The following is a 21283-nucleotide window of genomic DNA, read 5'->3' on the forward strand; positions in this document are numbered from 1 at the left end:
TATAATTTGTATTCCCCCAACTAATTCAAAATATTTAGCAAAAGATTATGGCTACTTTACCAACAAATACAAGAACAGATTATGGAAAAACTAGCAATTAAAATGTTATAAAACAAAACAAATCTGATCAATGAGATAATATAATCTGAGAAGTATAGCATCATAACTTTTATAACTAAAAAAAAAACATGTGGTAACCAGGAGTAGGAAAACCAATTAATAAAAAACAGAATACTCTCTTTAATTTTTTTGAGATGCTGTCTTTCTGCATAGCCCAGGTTAACCTAAATTTATAGCAATCCTCAGATTTCTTGGATTGTAGGCATAAGTCATTCTGTTAATGCATTTAAAACACCACTTAACAACATGAAGGAAGTTGTCTTGAGTTACAGTTTATGCTACAAGTCAATTTAAACTTTAGGTAACCAAGTTAAGAATTTAAAAGTAAAGCTAAGCATAGCTAGGCATAGAAGAATGTCCCTGTGATTCCAGATCTTAAGTCAGGGGTATGTGAACTCAAGGCCAGCCTGGGCTACACAGTGAGTTTGTGAGCAGCCTGAACAACACACACAGAGCAAGATGGAACAACAAGAGACTAACAAGTTAAAGTAAGAAGATAATACAGAAATCTAATATGAAAGGTTATCCTTCTATGAACTCAACAAGAAACAGAAGTGCAGTAGGGAAGATAGATAGGCTTATGAAAGCCAAATACTGAGAAGGAAATTCACGAGAAATTACAGATAAAACCAACTGCGATATCATATAACATACTTAGCAGAACCGTAAAGGCACTAAGGAACTTGGATGGAAAAAAGAGTACAAACAGATGATACAGCTAAAGAAAATCACACTGCTTTGTGAGCGTAAGAAACACAATAGAACAGGGAACACAGGAAATAGCGGCAGGCTTCAACGGACAGCTGGTGCTGCTGGGAATTAGCTCAGCTCTTAGCAACAAACTTTAACTTAACAGTTGCCTTTTCTTCCTTTTGTCTTTTTGAACTGGGGCTTCAACCCTTGTAGCTCTGCACATGTCAAGTCTGTGCTCTGCAACTGAGCTGCATCTCCAGCCCACACTTTTTTTCCCCTTAGGAGTCAAAATTTAAAGAAAATAAATTTTTAAAAATCCACAAGATACATACAAATTATATTTAGAAGAGTATTAGAATAGCAAACAACAGAGGAGGTCATAAATGTGTTACAGTATACAATCTACCAAATACAATAGAGCCACAATGCACAATCATTCAACCAACCAACCAACCAAACAAACACCAAAGATAATAATGGTGACTGCACCGATAAAGTTCCCTTTAAAAAAGGGATGAAGTGGGAGACAAGATTCTAATAAAACATACTAAATGATAAGAATTTATATAAAAACACAAAGACATTTGTATAAAAAGAACACAAAAATAATTTGCTTTTCTATGGTTGAGTTATTGTAATAGTAATTTGTCTCAATATTTTGGTACAGAATAAGAATAGAGATAGATACAACATAAGATTATTTTAACTGCCATCAAATTATAGTCCCTTTCTCTACGACTCCATGGTCTGTACTGCTTTAAGTTAATTGCTGTCTGGTGACCAAGCAGGAGCAAGTTCTATAAGCATCAAGTAAAATATAGCAGCCAGTACAGGGCAGAAAGCAGCAGTGAAGCCCACACTGAGCATGGTGGTTTGCATCTAGATAACCAACCACCACTGGTTGGGACGAGCAGATGGCTCAGCTAGTGAAGGTGTTGCTGCTGAGTCTATCCTTGGATCCACATGATGGAAGCCAAGAACCAGCTCCCAAAGCTCTTCTCTGATCTCCACACGCTGAGGCACTCATATGCCCACACACATAAATTAATGTAAGTGGAAAGAGAATTCTGGAAACAACGAGAGCTCATGAAAAGCCACTTCAGCTGTGGTAGCAGTAGGTGCGCCTACTCCCTGCTTCTCTGGAGTCGGAGGTGGGGGACCCGTGAGTCTGAGTGTGAGGTGGAGGGAGCACTGGAACCTACGCGTTTGAAAACAGCGTGAGCAACAGAGTAAGAGCGCTCTTAAGAAGACAAACAAAAATTGGCCGTTGTGCCAAATACGCAACTAGTTTCCTGAGAGGGTATACAGTGTGATTGTCTGTCTGTCTTGCTGTGTGTATTATGGCCCTCAAATCTTGTCCAATGTGTATTTTCTAGTCTAATAGCATTTGTACAGACATTGGGGTGCTAGAATAAAAAGAAACAACTACAAAGAAAGGAAAGACATTCTAGTCTATGACCGTCCAATTAAGAATGAACTTTGAAGGATAGATAACAAGCTTATTTATAGCCCCAGCACAGAGAAGTTCTTCATGAATGATGGGTGATAGCCATCTCCTTGATTAGCAATCACATCACTAATGTGGGAGCGGGGGAGAGTGTCGCTGTAACTTTTATACATGATATTCATGGATTTGTTTCTCTATGGATTACTTCAGGGTGGACTCCACCTTGGAGCATGTGGCCTTTTCAAATGTCCTCTTGACTACCTGCCAGGATGATTTCTGGTAATGCCCTAGAACTTTGTGATATATTCCTTTTAAAGTTTTTATATCTTCCGTATTGATCAGGAAAATCTCAATCACTAGTTTATGTGCATGACCTCTTCAATTTTCTTCTAATATCTTTAAGGCTTAATTTTTTTTCACATTTTAGTCTGAATATCATCTGGAATATATTTTTATACAAGGGTTCCCTCCCAATTGATGCTTAGTTTAACAGATACCAAACAGGATACACCAAGCTCATAAACCTGAAATTTACGTTTCCTTTTCCAGTCTAGTTTTTATGAAGATAAAATTTTTTTTATTTCATATGTATGAATGCTTTGCTTGCATGTCTGTGTTACATGTGTGTACCGGGTGCCTGAGGCTAGAAGAGGGCATTTGATCCCCAAGAACTAGAGTTACAGACAGTTATGAGATGCCATGTAGGTGCAGGGAACCAGTGCTTTGAGTCACTTGTTTCTGCGGCCCTTTCGCTCTATTTTCTTCCTATTTCTAAGACAGTAGCTTTCTGTTTTATAATAATGGCTTTATAGTTTGTTTTAATACCTGGTAAGTCTGATTCTTCCATACCACTGTTTTTTTTTCTAATTTTCTTGACTCTGTTTGAAATGGGATTGAATTTATAGAGTTGATTTTTTATGGTTTACAATCGTGAATCTTTGAAACCTCACGACATTTTTTTTTTAACTTGTGCAGATTTAGTTCTTGTGTTCAGGTCGTTTGTATTTTTCTCCCACCAATTGTGTTCTGCTAAATTTTATCTAAGACCGTTAGAGTTTACAGCTTTACAGATTTTATCACTATAGAATGCTGTTGGTCCTGGCTTGGGGATAAACAGTCTTTAATGTTTTAAAAGTAGTATTTTCCTTAGAGCTTTACTAAGAAAAAGATGCTGAACTCCATCAAATGCCTTTTGGGGATGTATCTATTGATGCAACCATGGATTTGACCTTGTTAGTGTAGTGAATAGTGTCGGGTTTCTTAATAGAATATCCATCTTGTCTCATTGGAACAAACCCTATTTTAAACACAGATTTTTATACATCACTGATTCTGTCAAATAATGGTTATAACTGTTTCCTTTCTCTTTCTCTCTCTCTCTCTCTCTCCCTCCCTCCCTCCCTCCCTCCCTCCTTCCTTCCTTCCTTTCTTTCTTCCTTTCTTTTCTTTCTTTCTTTCGTCCTGTTAGGCTTTGCTTTAGGGTTTGGCTGACTTTGTAAAATGAATTGATCCAAGGTCACCCTTTTAAATGAGAGCATTGAAGAAACACAGGCCTTACCCAGACAGGCCTTCCCCACGACAGTCAGCGGGAGCGCAGGGGAGGCCATGTCCCTCTGCACAGACAGGCTGATGTAAGATCCATACTTACTGCATGTGTATAAAGAGCTCTTCCCATTTCAGTCAGACACGAAACCGCAGAAACCAAGGCTAAACAAACTCAACTTGGAACTTGAATGGCTTTTAAACAACATTTTAAACAATACTCCTCAAGTGACTAAGGCAAACCAGAGGTTGGTTTGAACATGCTAATGAGACTGAATGAAAAATACATGTCTGCCAAGCCCTAAAAGTGTTTATGTTTGGCCTTTTTTTTTTTTTTTTGAGGCAGAGTCTCCTGTAGTCTAGTCTGGCCTTGAACTCCTTACGTAGCTGAGGATAACCTGGGACTTCTGATTCTCCTGCCACTGACTCCCAGATTCTGAGATTATAGGCATGCACCATACTCAGTTTAAAGTCTGTGAAAACGATTAAAAAGGTGTTTCTGAGTAGCAGCATGTACTGTCCTGGCTGCTCGGGAGAATGAAGGAGGGCGGACTGGATGACAGATCATTTCTCCTCAAGACTGCACCCAGTCCTAGCAATCCAACCAGACCCCGCTTCAAGCTTAAAAACAACAACAAAAAGATTATCTTCCTAATTCCCTGATCCAGAATTTATACAGATGAGTTTTAAGAATTGTTTATACTTTCATATTTTTCTGCTGATACTTCAGTCTGCTATGAATAGGTCAAAACAAGTAAACAATAATTTGTAAGAGCCATAGAGTTCTTAATAATTCTGACAAATGCTTTATTTTAAAAATATAACATTTTTTTTGGCTGGGCGTTGGTGGCACACACCTTTAATCCCAACACTCGGGAGGCAGAGGCAGGTGGATCTCTGTGAGTTCGAGGCCAGCCTGGTGTACAAGAGCTAGTTCCAGGACAGGCTCCAAAGCTACAGAGAAACCCTGTCTTGAAAAACAAAAACAAATATGTGTGTGTGTGTGTGTGTGTGTGTGTGTGTGTGTAACATTTTGGGGCCAAGAAGAGGGAGAGGCACGAGCACCAAGCTTGAGAACCTGAGTTTAATCTTCAGGACCCCATGGTGGAAGGAGAGAAAACTGCCTCCAACAAGTACTTTCCCGATGCCCATACGCACTCAAGAACACAAACATGTAATCATTTTTGTAAGCAACGTCTTCATTATTCTTACATCAGCATTAGTTTATTCTCCAAAGAACTCCCAGTTCTAAATTTCAGAGGGAGCCAGAGATTCATGAACAGACTGGTCAGCAGAAAACTATGAATCACAAGAGTAAAGACAGCTGGGGCCAGCAAGATGGCTCCGGAGGTTAGGGAGCTGCCGCCAACCAAACTCTGAGTTCAATCCCAGAGAATTCATGGTGGGAGAAGAAAACTGACACCTTCAAGCTGTCCTTTAAGCTCCAATGTGGGCATTGTGGCACATGTACACACACAGAGATAGAAAGTGAAAGGAGACAGCTACACACACAGAATATACACAGTGGGACCTGCCTCGACAGGAAAGCTTGTTGATTCATGGGGCAAAGTACTGTTACTTACATATCATACTCCGTGATTTCACCACTCTATAGCAGCAATAAAGTGTCAGAAGGCCCATCAGCACGATGACACACATTCCAGTAGTAAATCCAGCCTTTGGGAAAAGTTAGGTTCCTTTCATTATGTAAGAAAACTTCATATGCAATTACATTGTTACCCAAAACAGTTATGATAATGGAGAAATGAAAAGAACATCTGCTTTTCATAGAGAATTTTATATAAATAATGAAACTTCAAATATAGTGCTCATTTTTTTTACAGTGTTAGTATTTGAACACAGCACCTCATGTACGCTAGGAAAGCATGCTATCACTGAGCTATATTCCCAGTTCCAAACAAAATATAAAGTAAAAAATGTCTAAGTTATTATTTAATTAAGTTATTTATCTATTTTGGAAACAATATGGAATAAAAATAGGATGGCTTAAAATTTGCTATGTAGCCCAAACTGGTCTTGAACTCATGATCCTGTTGCCTTGGTCTAAGTGTCTGGATTACATATATAGAAAAAATTTCAGGGGTTGGAGAGATGGCTCAGCAGTTAAGGATGCAAGCCAGCCTTTCAGGGCGCTGGAGCCTGTTTCCCAGCACCCACGCTGAGTGGCTCACAACTGTCTGTAACTCCAGCTATAGGGGGATCCAACACCACTGACCTCCATTGACACAGACAGTTATATGCACATACCCACACACAGACTCACACATATACACAATAAAAAAATAATAAATCTTAAAAAATTTTCAGATTAAAATGTAAAATCATATTACCTGTTTTATGCCCCAAGGAATACTTAGTATAGATGTTCCCATCATGGTATTCCAGATCATAAAACTGAAAGAATAATAGCAATAAATCATGAAGGTGGGCTTCTCAAACATTTTAATTAGGTCAGAACTAATTAACCAGTTATTTTCATTCATATACAAGTTAATTCATGCTCCAAGAATTAGTTGTACTTACATCGTTACTAAGCTGGTGTTTTTACCATAGCCTTCAGTGTAACTCTGGAGTTTATAGGCAGAGCCCAATGGACTGTACACGTAGTATTCCTCTGGAGCTGGGACTACGTGGTCTGGAGCAATCTTGGGGAAAAGAAAAGAGAAACATCAGAACCAGTAAATGTATAAAAAGGATGCATTCTACTGATCAAAGAAATGGACTAGACACACTTCTAGGATTTATGCTGAACTGACACAGCTGGGAGGCTCTGGCTGATGGGCTGCTCTTAGGCAGATGCCAGGGAGATGCTTGGCTATTGCACATCTGGGCCTTTGCCCTCGCTCCCTGTCTCAAATGTGTGATCATCCTCTCCTGTTTTTGATACGTGAGTGTTGGGATTATAAAAACCCTCCAGCATGCATACCTTTAAGACACATTTTAGACATATTTCTAAGTATCATGGGTATTGAACACTCTCTGCATCCTTGATTAAGGAATTAAAAGTTATTTTTTTTCAAATATAGTGGTAGATCTAAAGGATCAAGAATGTATATCATCAAAGTACTTTTCACATTCACAAGAAAGAAGGAAGCAAAGAACAAAATGAAAGAAATCTCCACAGAGGAGGCCATCCTTCAGTGAGGAGCTTTTTAAGTGGTGTTACTTAACTCTGAGGTGAAGGTGGTTTTAGAAGAAACAGACAGGAATCTCAGACTAAGGAATTAAGGAGCCAATGGAGAGTAAGTAAAGAAATAGTACAGAGACTAATTTTTAAATGCTTTGAGTAAAAGAAACAGGTAAAAAAGTAACTTAATGGATGGCAAAACAAGGCTTTTAGGAGCTGAGGACACTGAAGTGTGCAAGCAAAAGGGAAGGAGGCGACAGAGAAGCAGCAGGTGTAGCAAGGAAGCCCGAAGGGATGCACCTACACACTTACTTTTCCCACTACTCCCACAGTTCCTCTAACCCCACGTTCCTGTTCTGGAGGGGAAACCCACCCTGTTTTCTGATGAAACTGCCCATCTCCTGAAGGCGATTCTTAGAGAAGAGGAAGTCCTCAAAGGCATGGAACCCGACAAGTGTGAACGTGTGTGCACCTTCTCACACATAACACCTCCATAAGCATTTGTAACTTTGTTCCATGTTTCTTATTTGAGAGGGAAGTAAGAGCCTCAAACTGTCTCAAATTCCAGTTGGACATGTGAAGCAACTGGACAAGACTGGAAGGCATGACAAAATGAAGTGTTCAACTCTGTGCTGGACTATCTCACTGGATAAACTATGACAACTGAAATAGCCGGGGGAAGACTTCAAGGAAGAGATGGAGTATCAGCCTTAGTAGGAAGAAAGGGCATACACAGATTATCAGCACACAATGTCACATCCTTCTCTTTCAATGCAGCGAGATAGGGCTGTCTCTGTAGGAGAGAATATCCTGAATGCTATGCATGGGGTGGCTTCAGAAACAACTAGTTCCTAGAGACACAGGCAGACGTACATGTGAAAACTGCTCTTTTCCTTCTTCTCACCTACATTCCTCTAAGATCTAGATTAGCTTGTCTTCTGCTATGAGTAAAAAGGAAAATAAAGCACAATACTATGCCATATCAAGAAGGAAAAATGCTAGAGCTCACAAAGCAAATGGGTGGGAAAAACAAGTAAACCCAAAACTTATAAGGAGCACGGTTCAACAATAGGTAGAAAGTTCTGGTTGTGTGCTCACACTGATGTACACAAAAGGGAAGGAAAAACCTACTCCATGTCCACCTCACCTAAACCTGTGCCCTGGGCTTAGACTCTGGGTCTGGGTTATGCATGGGAAGACGTGGAAGATGGAGTGTTCTTAGGAGGCATGGGAAAACGGAGGGCTGGATCTCACTGTGGCAGTGGTCTAGGATGGTATTGTCATCTGAATGTTCCTAGGACACACACAAGGATCTTGCTGACATACGGACTATGCTTCACTGGCTCTGACTTAAGCCCCACACAATGGATATCTTTTTAGTAAGCTCTCAGTGACGCTGAGGATGCTGATCTATGTATGTATGTATATGTGTGTGTGTGTGTGTGTGTGTGTGTGTGTGCGTGTGTTTATTAGCAAGGATCTAGGAGAAGCTGGCAGAAAACTTTCTCCCCTCTCCAGTTTAGAGTAACAATAACGGGATTTTTTTTCATAAATGAAAAGGTTTTACTCTATGAACATTTGGTAATAATGATTTATTGTTCTTCTCCAAAAAATACTTTTAGGGAAAATGACTTTGGGATTTTCAGAAAATGAATGTTTATTTATACAAATTCATTAGAAATGGATCGATCACATTAACTTTGGTGACCATTTAGATGTACTAAAGTCACCTCAGTGTCAGTTAACAAAGGATTACGATGCGTAGCATTGACTTAATTTCCAGGCAAGTGATATTCACTCAGCCCTAGTTGATATCTCTGAAGTCTGAGTCTAAGAGAAAAGCATTTGGAGAGACTGTCAGACCATAACCTCAAATCCCATACAGATTTAGGTAATTCTATAATGGACTCCACTGTAAAGTCCTGGGTGGAATAAAAAAATAACAATTGTAAAAAATTATTCTGCACATAACATTTCAGCAGTCTTTTTGAGATTTTAGAGCCAGGTGTGGTAGTTCATGGCTGGAAAACAAAGAGAGAAGGAAAGGAGTTCAAGGTCACTCTCAGATATGTAGAGTTGGAGGTCAGCCTGGACTTCACGAGATGCTAGCCAAACAAACAAAAGACAAGATCTTAATGCTGACTTCACATAGCCATTGTGGGGGTTAAATGAAAGGCCATGGTCAGGTGGTACCCACTCCTTGCCCTTGGTAGACATTTAGTGAAGGCTAGAGGCCAATTGTTTTCTTCATTTTTGATATGATTGACTTTTACCATATTTTTTAAGCTTTTAAATTTCTCAGTATCTCACATTTGATCACTGTTATAAGCAACAGATTAATTACATATTTTTAAATTCTAAAATAATAAGACAGACTTCCGACAACCATGACTCTATAAGCTATGGCCCCTAATGCAAATTACCATTATTGTATTTACAGCCCTTTCCTAAGAATTGTTTTCAGTGTTTATAAGACAAAACAATGACCTGTAATAGCATGTGGTATGCATAGGCTAAGTTTTTATTTGTGAAAAAAGATGCTAAACAGAAAACTATCGGGTATATATATATGGGCAGATTTGTTTCTAACTCCTATAGAAAATGTACGTAAATATTTTTCCTTGTAGCTTCAAACTTAGAAACCAAACAGACTAGCCAAATCTCATGTTTTTAGTCAATGATCTAAGCTGCTGTTTCAAAAGAAATTTATCTTCCTCAGAGCTCTTGGCATCTGATATAAGCAGAAATTAAAAACAAAGAAAAAACGCTCCAAGCTATTATCAACAGAGTTTCAAACACGTCTATGCCAGGGTAGATAAGCAGCACGAAGGAGCCTGAAACACAGATTAACTACTACTCAGACTTTGCACGATGCTATCTTTGGAATACCCCCAGCGAAAAGTTCAACCCCTGGGAGTTGCCCTGGGCTTTGGTGTTTACTGTTCACTTCAACTCAACTTTGGACAAGCAGCAGAGCTTTGCCTCTTACCAGTGCCTTGTCTGCAGGAGTGGTGAGCCGGCTGTAGTAATGTATCCGCTTGTTCATAGCAGAGGCATGGTCACTAACCCTCTGAACGACATCATTCACATTGACGATGTTTGTAGGCTCTATATAGAAAGGCCTAAAGAAGGGAATATATACTTGACAAAAAACATTCAGGCAAAAATTCTGGAAGTCAGCCATTGCAGAGAATAACTTCTTGTCCTCCATTTGAAATGAGATGCACAAAGGCAAGGCGTTCAGTTCTCACTTTTGGTGGGAAAAAGAGAATGTCACAAAAGAAGTATTATCCTACCCAAAGAATACAGCGTTTGTCTCATAATGCTTTTACTTTAAACACTCTTGATTCTTAAGGGACTTAGCAACAGAGTCGAGAGAACAGAAAAAAACTTAAGAATCATTAAGGAGAAATATAGCAAAGAAAAACAAAACGTATCAGCTGTTGGTCTCCCACAGTGTAACTTAGATAGAAACAGCTTTGATTTGTCTTTTTAAAATACTTCTGGCACTCAATCAGAGAAATTGCAGACAAAAATGCCCCTTTACTGAAGAGTCTCTGCTCCTTCCTCTATAAGCCAAAGTTACTTCCTTTGACAAACAAAATTCCTGCTTCTCAGCTCCTGTCCTAGCCAACCTTTCTCTGTGTGACCTTCCAAAGTGGCTCAAAGGCGCATCACAGCACCAGAGTCTGCCTCACCTTCTTTTCCTGGATCTTGCTAACATACTCTGATACCTATTTTGTACATGTTTGTATCCTCCCCGACTATGTCCCGATGAACTGCAGTTTCTGGCTTTCGGTCAGCATCTCCAGTCAGCCCCATAGTGTCTTTCTGAAACTCCCTCACTTGCCTTCTAAGTTTTCAGTAATAAACAGTCCATGGCAAGACAAGGCAGAACTGCATGGAGCGCTGCGTTCCTCCGCCATCTCAGAGCCTCCGCAGCGGAAGTAACATCATGTCCTGAACTGTGGCTGCTGCTCTTTCACATGACACACTGGCAAGAATAATGAAAACCGAACCCCAAGTTGCCAAGAGGCAACCCTGGTCTCACAGGCTCCTTTGAACTCCCAGTTCTGAGAGAAGCTTATGACACTGGGGTTGGTGAGCGACTTGGGAAACTGCTGATGTAACCTTGTGGGGTGCGACTGAAAATCTAGTGAATGAAACTTTTATTTCTGCTATTTTCTAACAAACCCTGTGATATGGAAGGTGTTGAGTTTAGTTTTCTGTTTCTAACTGACATGCAGAACCTTTGAGTCACTTGTTATTTATTCTCCATGACAACATCCAAATAAAGGTATCAACTAGTCAATTTAATGGATAGTAACTAGAGCATTTATAAAAGCAAATACATGGGCAGAGAGATCAACATGACATATTATATATCAAACATACTGGCAAAGGCATTAAGTGCTATCAATAAATTTTAAGGGGATATAGTGAAAATAAACAGGTAAGAGGCTAAACAAACAATCCCTACTTATACATTTGCCTACTATAGCCCAATATAACCACCACTCTCTCAAAAGTGTTATGATGTGATATATATTATTTTTCTTTCCACTGTGACCTTCAGTGATACTTAAAGGGCAATGTAAAATAAAACTATAGATATCTGGGGCTAGGGCAATGGTTCAGTGAGTAAAGCGCTTGCTGAGTAAGCATGAGGAACTGAATTTAGATCTCCAGCGCACAGACAAGCAACAGAGGCACACATATTTAAGCCCAGTTCTGGGGATGGGGGTTGAGGTAGAAACAGGTGAATCACTGGAGATCATTGGCTAGTCAATCTAGGGAAACTGATGAGCTCCAGGTTCAATGAGAAACCTTGTCTCCAAAGATAAGGCAGAGCGCAACGGAGAAAGAGGTTCAGCATCGACTTCTCTAACTCACTCACTCACTCTCTCTCTCTCTCTCTCTCTCTCTCTCTCTCTCTCTCTCTCTCTCTCTCTCTCTCTCTCTCTCTAGGTTCAGCATCGACTTCTCTAACTCACTCACTCACTCTCTCTCTCTCTCTCTCTCTCTCTCTCTCTCTCTCTCACACACACACACACACACACACACACACACCTGGGTGCTGCTACATTGGGAAGCTCATACTCCACAGGACATTCCTGCAGAATAAGTGCTAATAAAATTCAAGAATGCTAACTTAAGGCAGATACTTAGGCTACTAAAAAGGTCTAACATTGGTAAAAATAGGTATAGATATTATTCTTGTAGCTTTTTACTCTGAAATTCAATGGCATTAATATCAGCCACGGAGTTGGATTGAAGGCCTGCTGAAAAGCAGTCTGGAATGTGCTAGATTTCTTGGCTCCTGCCTCTGACTGAAGCGTTAACTGTACCAGTTTAGTTGGCTCGGGTACTCTGAGAACAGAATGACTTTGAAAGTTTTTCTTTTCCAACCGTTTTCATCGAGATGTTGAGTGCCTGTTCAAACAAATATTTTGGAATTTTTTCAAAACAGATTCTCTTTAAAAAATATACAATTCAGCATATTTTCAGTGAATTATTAGAAACACATGTCTAAAGCTTCATTTGAGAAAGTGAAAATATATTTCTAACGTGAACTTTAGTCGGATCTTAGTACACTTTGAAAATGAAGAATACTACATAGAGGCCAATGCCCAGCAGAAAAGGACTAGATCTCTCTCCTTTGAACACTTTCATCTGAGTGGCCAAGTGTCGCTTGCATTTGACACAGAGTTCATCTGGACCCACTGAAAACAAAGAGGGCGTATTTGTGTCTCCTTGAAAATATACATGGTTATGCCAAAGAAAAAATGTTTTAATACTGAGCAAAATTTACAAAATATTTAAAAGTGTGACTCAATTCTCATGCGTTCATTTAGTATGCTTATAAACCAAGAAACCTCACTCCTACTAACACCTTTTTTAGATTCTACTCCTTAAATTCCTTAAAATCTTTTGGGTTTTCAATCTGCCTCCACCCTTCTACTGCCCAGCCGTGCTTCTGGGAGGTTAAGCAACAGCTCTGTGACTCATGGGAAGGCGAGAACCCAGTATGGAAATCTTGATTTTGAAACTGTCTGCGTATTCACATCCCTATGAAGCTGAGGAATTCCAATACCTGACAGACAGGTTGGGGTAATTTTTTTTTTTTAAAAAAGACAAGGCAATCAAATATTCCAAAAACGTTATACAAATAAATTTTCAAATAATGAATCCACTCTACTTGCTTCTACCTGCCTGGTGAAACAATCTATGTTTACAAGACAGTTTTTCAATAAAAAGTACAGGAAAAGAAACGACTCCAGCCACTGCATCTAGAGAGTCCTCTGTTCCTAGGACTGATGGTGAGCACTGGCCTCCCGGCACGCTTCTCACTTCCTCTGAAGCCCAGACGTCATCTCTCACAAAACCCTGCTCTACAATCAGCTTTAAACACAGTCACAAAGGCTGATCCTATAGAAGCTTCTTCTCGATTTTGGCTAGCTTATTGGTTTTAGTTTTCAAATTTATTGACTAAATATTATTTAAGTTCCAACCAAGTATTAAGTATTTTGTGTGAGACATTAAGCAATGAGTGAAACACAGATCCCCAAGGGCTGTACAGTCACCAGCTGCAGAGATATATAAATAAGCGATTTAGACCCAGATGATGAATCCAAGTTCACATGCAACGACAGAAGCAAGGCAATGAGGTGGACTGCATGACACTTGCTCTATGTGGGGAATGGGGTAAGGGACACAGCAGAGGGAACTAAGTCATCTGGTAGACATCCGAGGAAGTTATAGGTGAGCTGAATCTTAAAGTTTGAAATAAAGAAGTAAGTCAGACATGTGCAATAGGAGAAAAGTGCTTCCAGGAATGGAGGATGAGGAATGGAACGCATGTGCCCAGCATCTGTAAGGCCTTGGGTTTATTCCCTGCGCACACACACACTCAGCAAAAGAGACATAGAGAGAGGGAGACATAGAGGAAAAAAAAGAGAGAGAAAGAGAGCAGAACCAAAAGGGAAAAAGTATGAAGATATATTTAAAAACACACATGAGTCAGTATATGGAGAATTTCACACGCTAACACAGGACTTAATCCTCAAAGAAGGAAACTTTCATTTCTGTTTCTCCAACTGATTAATTGTCAGATCTCCCAGTTTGAAATGTAAGGTACTCCAGGTGCACAGGCATTTCTCTATTCTCACTCCACTGATAGCTTCACCACATAACTTGAGTTCATCCATATGCTGTCCATAAAAATATGACGTCCAGACTGAAGGCCTGGCTCGCAATTCAGACAGTTCCACAGTGTGCCTCCCTTATCCCACCTGCTGGCTGTCACCACCCACCACACAAGCCTCATCGCATTCCTGAAACACTGCAAGCCCACAGCTTCTTCAGGTCCTTTGTTATTAATTTCAGGAAAAAGCAAAGTCTATGAAGGCCTTGTATCTAGATATCTGCATAGTTTAATCTTCATTTCCTTCAGCTCATTCCTAAACTGTCCCTTTTTCATTAAGGCATTGGCTTATCATGGTAATCACATGCAAATCTCAATACCTCTCTACATTCTTGCTATTCACCTCTGCATGCTCTCCCTCACAGCTACACTACCTAATATGACAGACAAATACTAACTTTCTGGTCCCCTCTGGTGAAATGCAAGGTCCATGGGAGCAGGATATTTTGGTCAGTTTGGTCACTAGCATATTCTTAGAGCCAATAACTGTATCTGACAGGACATAGGAGCTTTACAAAATGTGCTAAGTAGGAGTTTATCTCCGTGTTTGCCTAGCAAGCACAAGGCCCTGGCTTTAGTCCTCAGTTCAGGAGGAAAGAAAATGTGGTAAAGGAATACAGAAAAACTAGTACTTTAAGAAAAATGTGTGCGCTCACATTGTGTGTGTAGACATGTCATGTGTGCATGCATGGAGGCTAAGGTGACACGGGGTCTTCCTCAGTCAGGTTCCATGTTATTTTTTGAGACGATGAACCTGGAGCTAGTCTGGCTAGGCTGACTGGCCAATGAACCCCAGTGCTGGAATCAGACTCCTGCCCTGCCGCTACCCCAGCTTTTACGCTTTGGATTCAAACTCAGGGTTTCATGCTGTGTCCAAGCACTGTGATGGAAGAAGCCATCTCCCAAATCCAAGAGGAAAATCATTTTGAAATGACTTTAGATTGTTACACAGAAATTGGAGAAACAGTATAGAGAGTTGGGTTTCCAGAAACCTAGGTTCCCCTAATGGTGGCATCTTCGATAATCAGAAGATAAGCTAATGAAAAATATGAGATGATGCTTTCAACTTTTCCATAGGCTTATTATTATTATTTTCAATAAAACCTTAGGGAGAAATGACAGTAAAAACCTGGGGGAAACTGAATCAAAGTGTCAAACGGCACAAACTAAGCAGCAACCTGTAAGAACAAACATTAAACAGTTGTAAACCTAACCTACTGACCATGAATGCACCCAGTGCTTTCTCGTTTCCTAACCTTCATACTGAAATCTGTGATGTAATGGGTCCAGAAAGGCTCTTCCTGTAGCATGTCAAGATCTTCCAGCTGGGCGGATGTGGAGGAGGGCCATTTAGGTCACTAACTCTTCCTCCACGGAAAGATATGCCATCTTTTGAGGGCTCTCTCCATATCAATGCGTGTGTGGGGGGGGGACTGTTTCTATGTTTAGAGCACAGAGAAATGCTTGAATTTAAAGATTAAAATGAACAAAGGGAGATAGGAATGAAGGGGAACACAGGTGAGTAAAAAGGAGAGTCTGGGGGACTACATACTGACTGAATTCAAAGTATTATGCCAACAATATTAGTATTTCAAGCCTTAACAATTGCATGGAACCCTGGGCATGGTGGTGCATGTCTGCAAACCTAGTACTCAGGAGGGCGTGGCAGAGAGACCGCTGGGAGTTTAAGGCTAGCCTGAGTTATATAATGAGTTCCAGGCCAGCTGGTGCTGCAGACAGAAACCTGCCTCAAAAGACTAAACAAGGATAACAAAAATTATATGAGTACCAGAATATACTAACAGTTTGCAAGTACTAAATGTAAAAAAAAAAAGTTACCAGCAGGTTTCGACAATATCACATAATTACTAGTTACTAGATGACACTGAAATGAATTTGAAATCAGCCTAAATGATTAAAGTGTTACTTTAAAAAGCATATTAAAGGCTGATTATTTATTATTTTAAATTGAACTTTTACTGTTATGTTAGTATATACAACTTAATTTTTATCAACATTGCTTATTTCTTATAATTAAAAGTTTCTTAGTTGGGTGGTGGTGGTGCATGCCTTTAATCCCGCCCTTGGGAGGTACAGGCAGGTGGATCTCTGTGAGTTCGAGGCCAGCCTGGTCTACAGCATGAGTTTCAAAAGAAGTCAGAGCTGTTACAAAGAGAAACCCTGTCTCAAAAAAAAAAAACAAAAAACAACAACAACAACAACAAAAAACCCAAATAGCTCAGCGGTTAAGAGCACTGCCTGCTCTTCCAAAGGTCCTGAGTTCAATTCCCAGCAACCGCATGGTGGCTCACAACCATCTGTAATAAGTAATCTGTAATATGGTGCCCTCTTGAGGAAGGGACCTTGTCAGTCATTCTTAGACCATGAAAACCAATATGGACAAGTTCAACAGAACCATCATATACGGGCTGCCTATGCACGCGTCAGCACTGCCAGGGCATAAATTTCATTCATTCATATTAGTGTTTAGGGTATATAAAATAAATTACAAGTAGGTAAACATATGTAATTTGCAAATGAATGTGTGCATATGCACATTTGCACTCAGTCCAATTTTAAAAATTGTTGGTGTTATTTTTCTTAAGTTATGTATTTATTTTATATGTATGAGGGGGTTGCCTATACGCATGTCTGTGTACCAAAGAAGTGCCTGGTGCCCACAGAGACCAGCAAAGGGTGTTGGTTCCCCTGGGACTGGAATTTTGGACTGTTGTGGGAGACCATGCGGTGCTGGGAACTGAAACTGTGTCCTCTGGAAGAGCAGCTAGTGTTCTTAACTACCATAATCTCCCCTTAGTGCCACTGTTTAACTGATAAGAACGGTATGAGGGAGCAGGTTTAGAAAATGCACATGCCAGAAACACTCGGTTGAAGGCTATAAATTCCCTTTAGATTCTAAACTGTTAACTTAGCTGCAAGTAAACATCTTCATCAAAACCATATGGCGAAGAACCTGAGTGGAAAATTAATTCTCTGGCCCGTTTTATCCTAATTAAATACAGATTCTACTAAGAATGAATTTCAAAATGTTTTTGATGCAATTCACATTTCCAATTTTGGCTCTCAAAAATGTTATAGATTGTTGTTTTAATTCTACCGTGTTAAAGGCATATATATATATATATATATATATATATATATTCTCTTTCATACTACAAAATGATCTACAGCAGAAATGCAAGGATTCAGTTTTTACTTTCTCAGTATCATCATGGATGAAGGGCAAGAGAGTCATATAAACACTGGAAATGTCACAACCAAGTTCAGATGGCAGGTGCACTGAAAGTAAGCACCAATGATGTGTGTCTTCACTTTTATCTAGGTTGATGTCAACACTGATGCCACCACTACGTCTCAGCTTCTATTTCAAGAAAGCGAATCACATAGGACGTGGGGAGTGACACTCCTCCCAAAGGAGATGAGGAATGTGGGAAACGTCAACCAGTTTCTCCTCCAGTATTAAAGAATGCCAAAGTAAATCAAAACAGTCTCAATATACTAAGTGCAATAATTACGAGGGTATCAACGTAGTATTTTGAAACAAAGTGCTTGTTTTAATTACAAATAAAGTAGGCTTCAGCTAGCAGAGTCATGCGAATTTTTATTCTCTCTTTTACACAAATCAACCAAAAATTTCTCAAAATGTGAAATTTCCAGTTTTATAACCTAACTACTCCACAACGGGGGGAGGAGGGAGTGGGGAATAAGAAACATGATAGGCTAGTGGCTACCATTTTAACCAAAATTTAACTAAATTTAAGCACTGACCTGAAATTTTTTCCTTAGAAACTTTGAAGATATTAAAAGGAGGTGAGGAATGTACATATATTTATTCTATATAAATATCTTGCTTTTAATCTATTAAAAAATGCTGCCCAAAGTGGTCTTGAATTCCTAATTCAGATAAATGCCACTGTACCTAGCTTGTTTTTGTCATTTTAGTATAATCATTTGGAAACTAAAAACCAGGACCCTGAATGAACACTCTTTAAAAAGTTCACTGAAGCTGGGTGGTGGTGGCACATGCCTTTAGTCAGCATTTGGGAAGAGAGGCAGGTGGATCTTTATGAGTTAGAGGCCAGCCTGGCCTACAAAGCGAGTTCCAGGATGGCCAGAGCTGTTACACAGAAAAACCCTGTCTCGAAAAACAAAAGATCACTGAAGAAAATGAGCCTCTTAATCATTCCCTTAATTCATTTTTCAAAGATTTATTTATTTTGTGCATATGGGTATTTTGCCCATATGTATGTCTGTGCACCATATAGGTGCCCGGTGCACTTGGAGGCCAGAAGAGGGCATCAGTGAGCTGCCAGTGGGTGCTGAAAATTGAACCTGGTTCTTCTATAAGAACAAGAACTCTGGGCCACTTCTCCTGCCCTGGCTCCCTTAATTTTACCCTTCAGAATGCAGGTATTGCCAATTCAAACATATTAAGAGGTAGTGCCTATAAGAAGAATTAAACCATGGGCACCTGTCTCACTAATGATCTTAAGGTCTTTCTAACAGATTCTCTGACCAGCATTTAGTTCACTTGCTGTCTGACTCTTGGGCCATGTGAAGACACAAGAAGACCCTTACTAGACCTCAGGCTTAAGCCATGGTCTCGGACTTTCCGGCCTCCAGAGCCATTAGAAAATAAATATATTTACAAATTCCGTAGTGTGATGGAAGCACAAAACAGACTGCTAACTTAAAGGGACATTTCTTCTGCACATTAAGCTTTAGAAATCATCATGATTCCCAGAGAGGAGAGCTGGCTTAACAGGTAAAGTGCTTGCTGCCACAGCACGAGGGCCTGAGCTTGCTTCCAGCACCATGTACAGAGTTGTGCATGGCGGCATACGCCTGTAACTGCAGTGCTCAAGCACAGGCAGATCCTGAAAATCACTGGCCAGCCAGTCAGACCTAACTGATGAGCTTCAGGTTCAGTCAGAGACATTGTTTCAAAAAACTAAGGTGGAGGGTGGCAGAGGAAGACACTTTACCTAGATCTCTGGCCTATCTGCACACATGCAAACACCTATACATGCACAGAACACATACACAAATCATAATTCTCAAGAAAGTCCATGAACTTAGACAACCACGAGCAACACTCTACACCAACTGGCCATTGAGGCGCTGATGGCTGGCTGTCTCTTCAACTCAGATGTGAAATATTACTGTAGCATGCTCAGAGGTCACTGTATGTGTGTGGACCTTATCCTGTAGACCAGTCCCAGAATAGGAGACTGGTGAAAGCTAAGGTCCAAGGTGAAACTCTTCTTGTCGAGTGGCTACCAATGAACTTTTATATACAGCAAAGTTGTCTAAGCAAAATGCAAGGTACAGTTTAGGAAAGAGAAAACAGTGATGTTAAAGAAGGTATACTGAAATAAGGAGTGTCACATGCCTGGCAGGAGGAGTAGAATCGAGAAGGTGACTTTGCCTTGTGGTATTAAGAACCTACATTGTGTACAGACGCCTTATTTTGATAACTGTACTCTGAGACTCTCTGAGGTCAAAATATGACGTAGAAATTACATAGAAGAAAAATTAAAAAAAAGAAATTACATAGAAACCGCTTATCAGAGTGCTATTTGAGTCGATTAGAACGGCCAACAGGGGCAAGTGGAATGGCTCAGCCAGGTACAGTGCTTGCTATGCAAGCCCTAATAACCCGGTTCAATCCTTAGGACCTACATCACAGTGGGAAGAGAGAAGCGTCACCCACATCTGCCCTCTACCTCCACGTACACAGTATGGCACGTGTTCTCATGCACACACACAACTGTTAGTATTACTAAAGTTGTGAACAATTTAATATCCAAACATATTAAATAATAGTTTAAGATATTTAGATATAATTTCTACTGTGAATTTTTTTCTTTTCTTTTCTTTCTTTTTTTCCCCTAAGACAGGGTTTCTCTGTGTAGCTTTGGAGCCTATCCTGGAACTCGCTCTTGTAGACCAGGCTGGCCCTGAATTGACAGAGATTCGCCTGCCTCTGCCTCCCAAGTACTAGGATTAAAGGCGTGAGCCACCACCGCCCGGCAGAGATTTCTTTTTTATGTGATTTCAAAAATATTTTTTCAGTACTAAGGTAGAACTCAGCATCTCACACACACTTGGCATGTGATCTACCAGCCTTCAGGGACTTAAGGACAATTTGTGCTATATATGTTTAGCTAATTTTTTTTAAACCTGGCACTTCACCTATCAATTTTTGCCCGTTTCTGTCCCTACGGTTTATAAGTCAAAATATGTTTAAAGCCATTATTGTTTTGCCTGTATGTACGCATGTGCATCACGCATGTGTCTGGTACTTGTGGGGTCCAGGACAGTGCTGGGTCCCCTGGAACTGGAGTTATGGATGGCTGTGAGCCACCATGTGAGTACTGGGAACTGAACTTGGGTCCTCTGCAGGAGCAGTAAGTGCTCTTAACTGCTGAGACAAACTGTGAAAACATGTACACTACCTTGTTAAAAGATTCTAGGTTTGGGGCTGGAGAAGTGGTTTATCTGTTAAGAGCACAGGTTCTTCCAGAGGACATGTGTTCAATTCCCAGGACCCACATGGCAGCTCACAACCATCTGTAACTTTAGTTCCAGAGGATCTGACCACCTCTTCTGGTTTCCATGGGCACGAGACATTGATGTGGCTATACAGACGCACATGTAGCCAAAGACACTCATAAAATAAAAAATTATCTCTTTTAAAAAAATTCTAGCTGGGCAGTGATGGCACACACCTTCAATCTCAGCACTTAAGAAGCAGAAGCAGGTGGATCTTTGAGTTTGAGGCCAGCCTAGTCTACAAAATGAGTTCCAGGACAGCCAGGACTGTTACACTGAGAATCCCTGACTCAAAAAAAAACAAAACAAAAAAAAAAAACAAATTCTAGGTTTGCTTCCGCGGTTTGAACTTTAGGGAGCAGCTAGAGATTGATAAAAAGAGCAGTATTAATTAGAATGGTGTGTGTGTGTGCGTGTGTCTGTGCGTGTGTGTGTGTGTGCATGTGTGTGTGGTGTGTGCGTGTGTGTGCGTGCGTGCGTGTGTGGTGTGTGTATGTGTGTGTGTGCGCGCGTGTGTGTGCATGTGTGTGTGCGTGCGTATGCGTGTGTGTGT

The 21283-nt window shown here is 40.2% G+C and overlaps 1 protein-coding gene across 2 annotated transcripts in view; it reads right to left on the minus strand.

Moving 5' to 3' along the window:
- The window catches only part of Slc38a9 (solute carrier family 38 member 9), an 81401-nt gene that overhangs the window by 40257 nt on the left and 19861 nt on the right, over window positions 1-21283 (minus strand). Inside the window, exons 3-6 of one of the 2 annotated variants that reach the window (XM_075976057.1) lie at window positions 9940-10072; window positions 6347-6468; window positions 6154-6217; window positions 5386-5479 (exon numbers count right to left, since the gene is read on the minus strand). In XM_075976057.1, the coding sequence (XP_075832172.1) occupies window positions 5386-5479; window positions 6154-6217; window positions 6347-6468; window positions 9940-10072 (413 nt within the window). Of the gene's footprint in view, window positions 1-5385; window positions 5480-6153; window positions 6218-6346; window positions 6469-9939; window positions 10201-21283 lie in introns of both variants that reach the window. The other variant, XM_075976058.1, reaches the window with a different exon arrangement.

The sequence above is a fragment of the Microtus pennsylvanicus genome, chromosome 6 (genome assembly GCF_037038515.1).
Source record: "Microtus pennsylvanicus isolate mMicPen1 chromosome 6, mMicPen1.hap1, whole genome shotgun sequence".
In the NCBI taxonomy this organism is placed as follows: Eukaryota; Metazoa; Chordata; class Mammalia; order Rodentia; family Cricetidae; genus Microtus; species Microtus pennsylvanicus.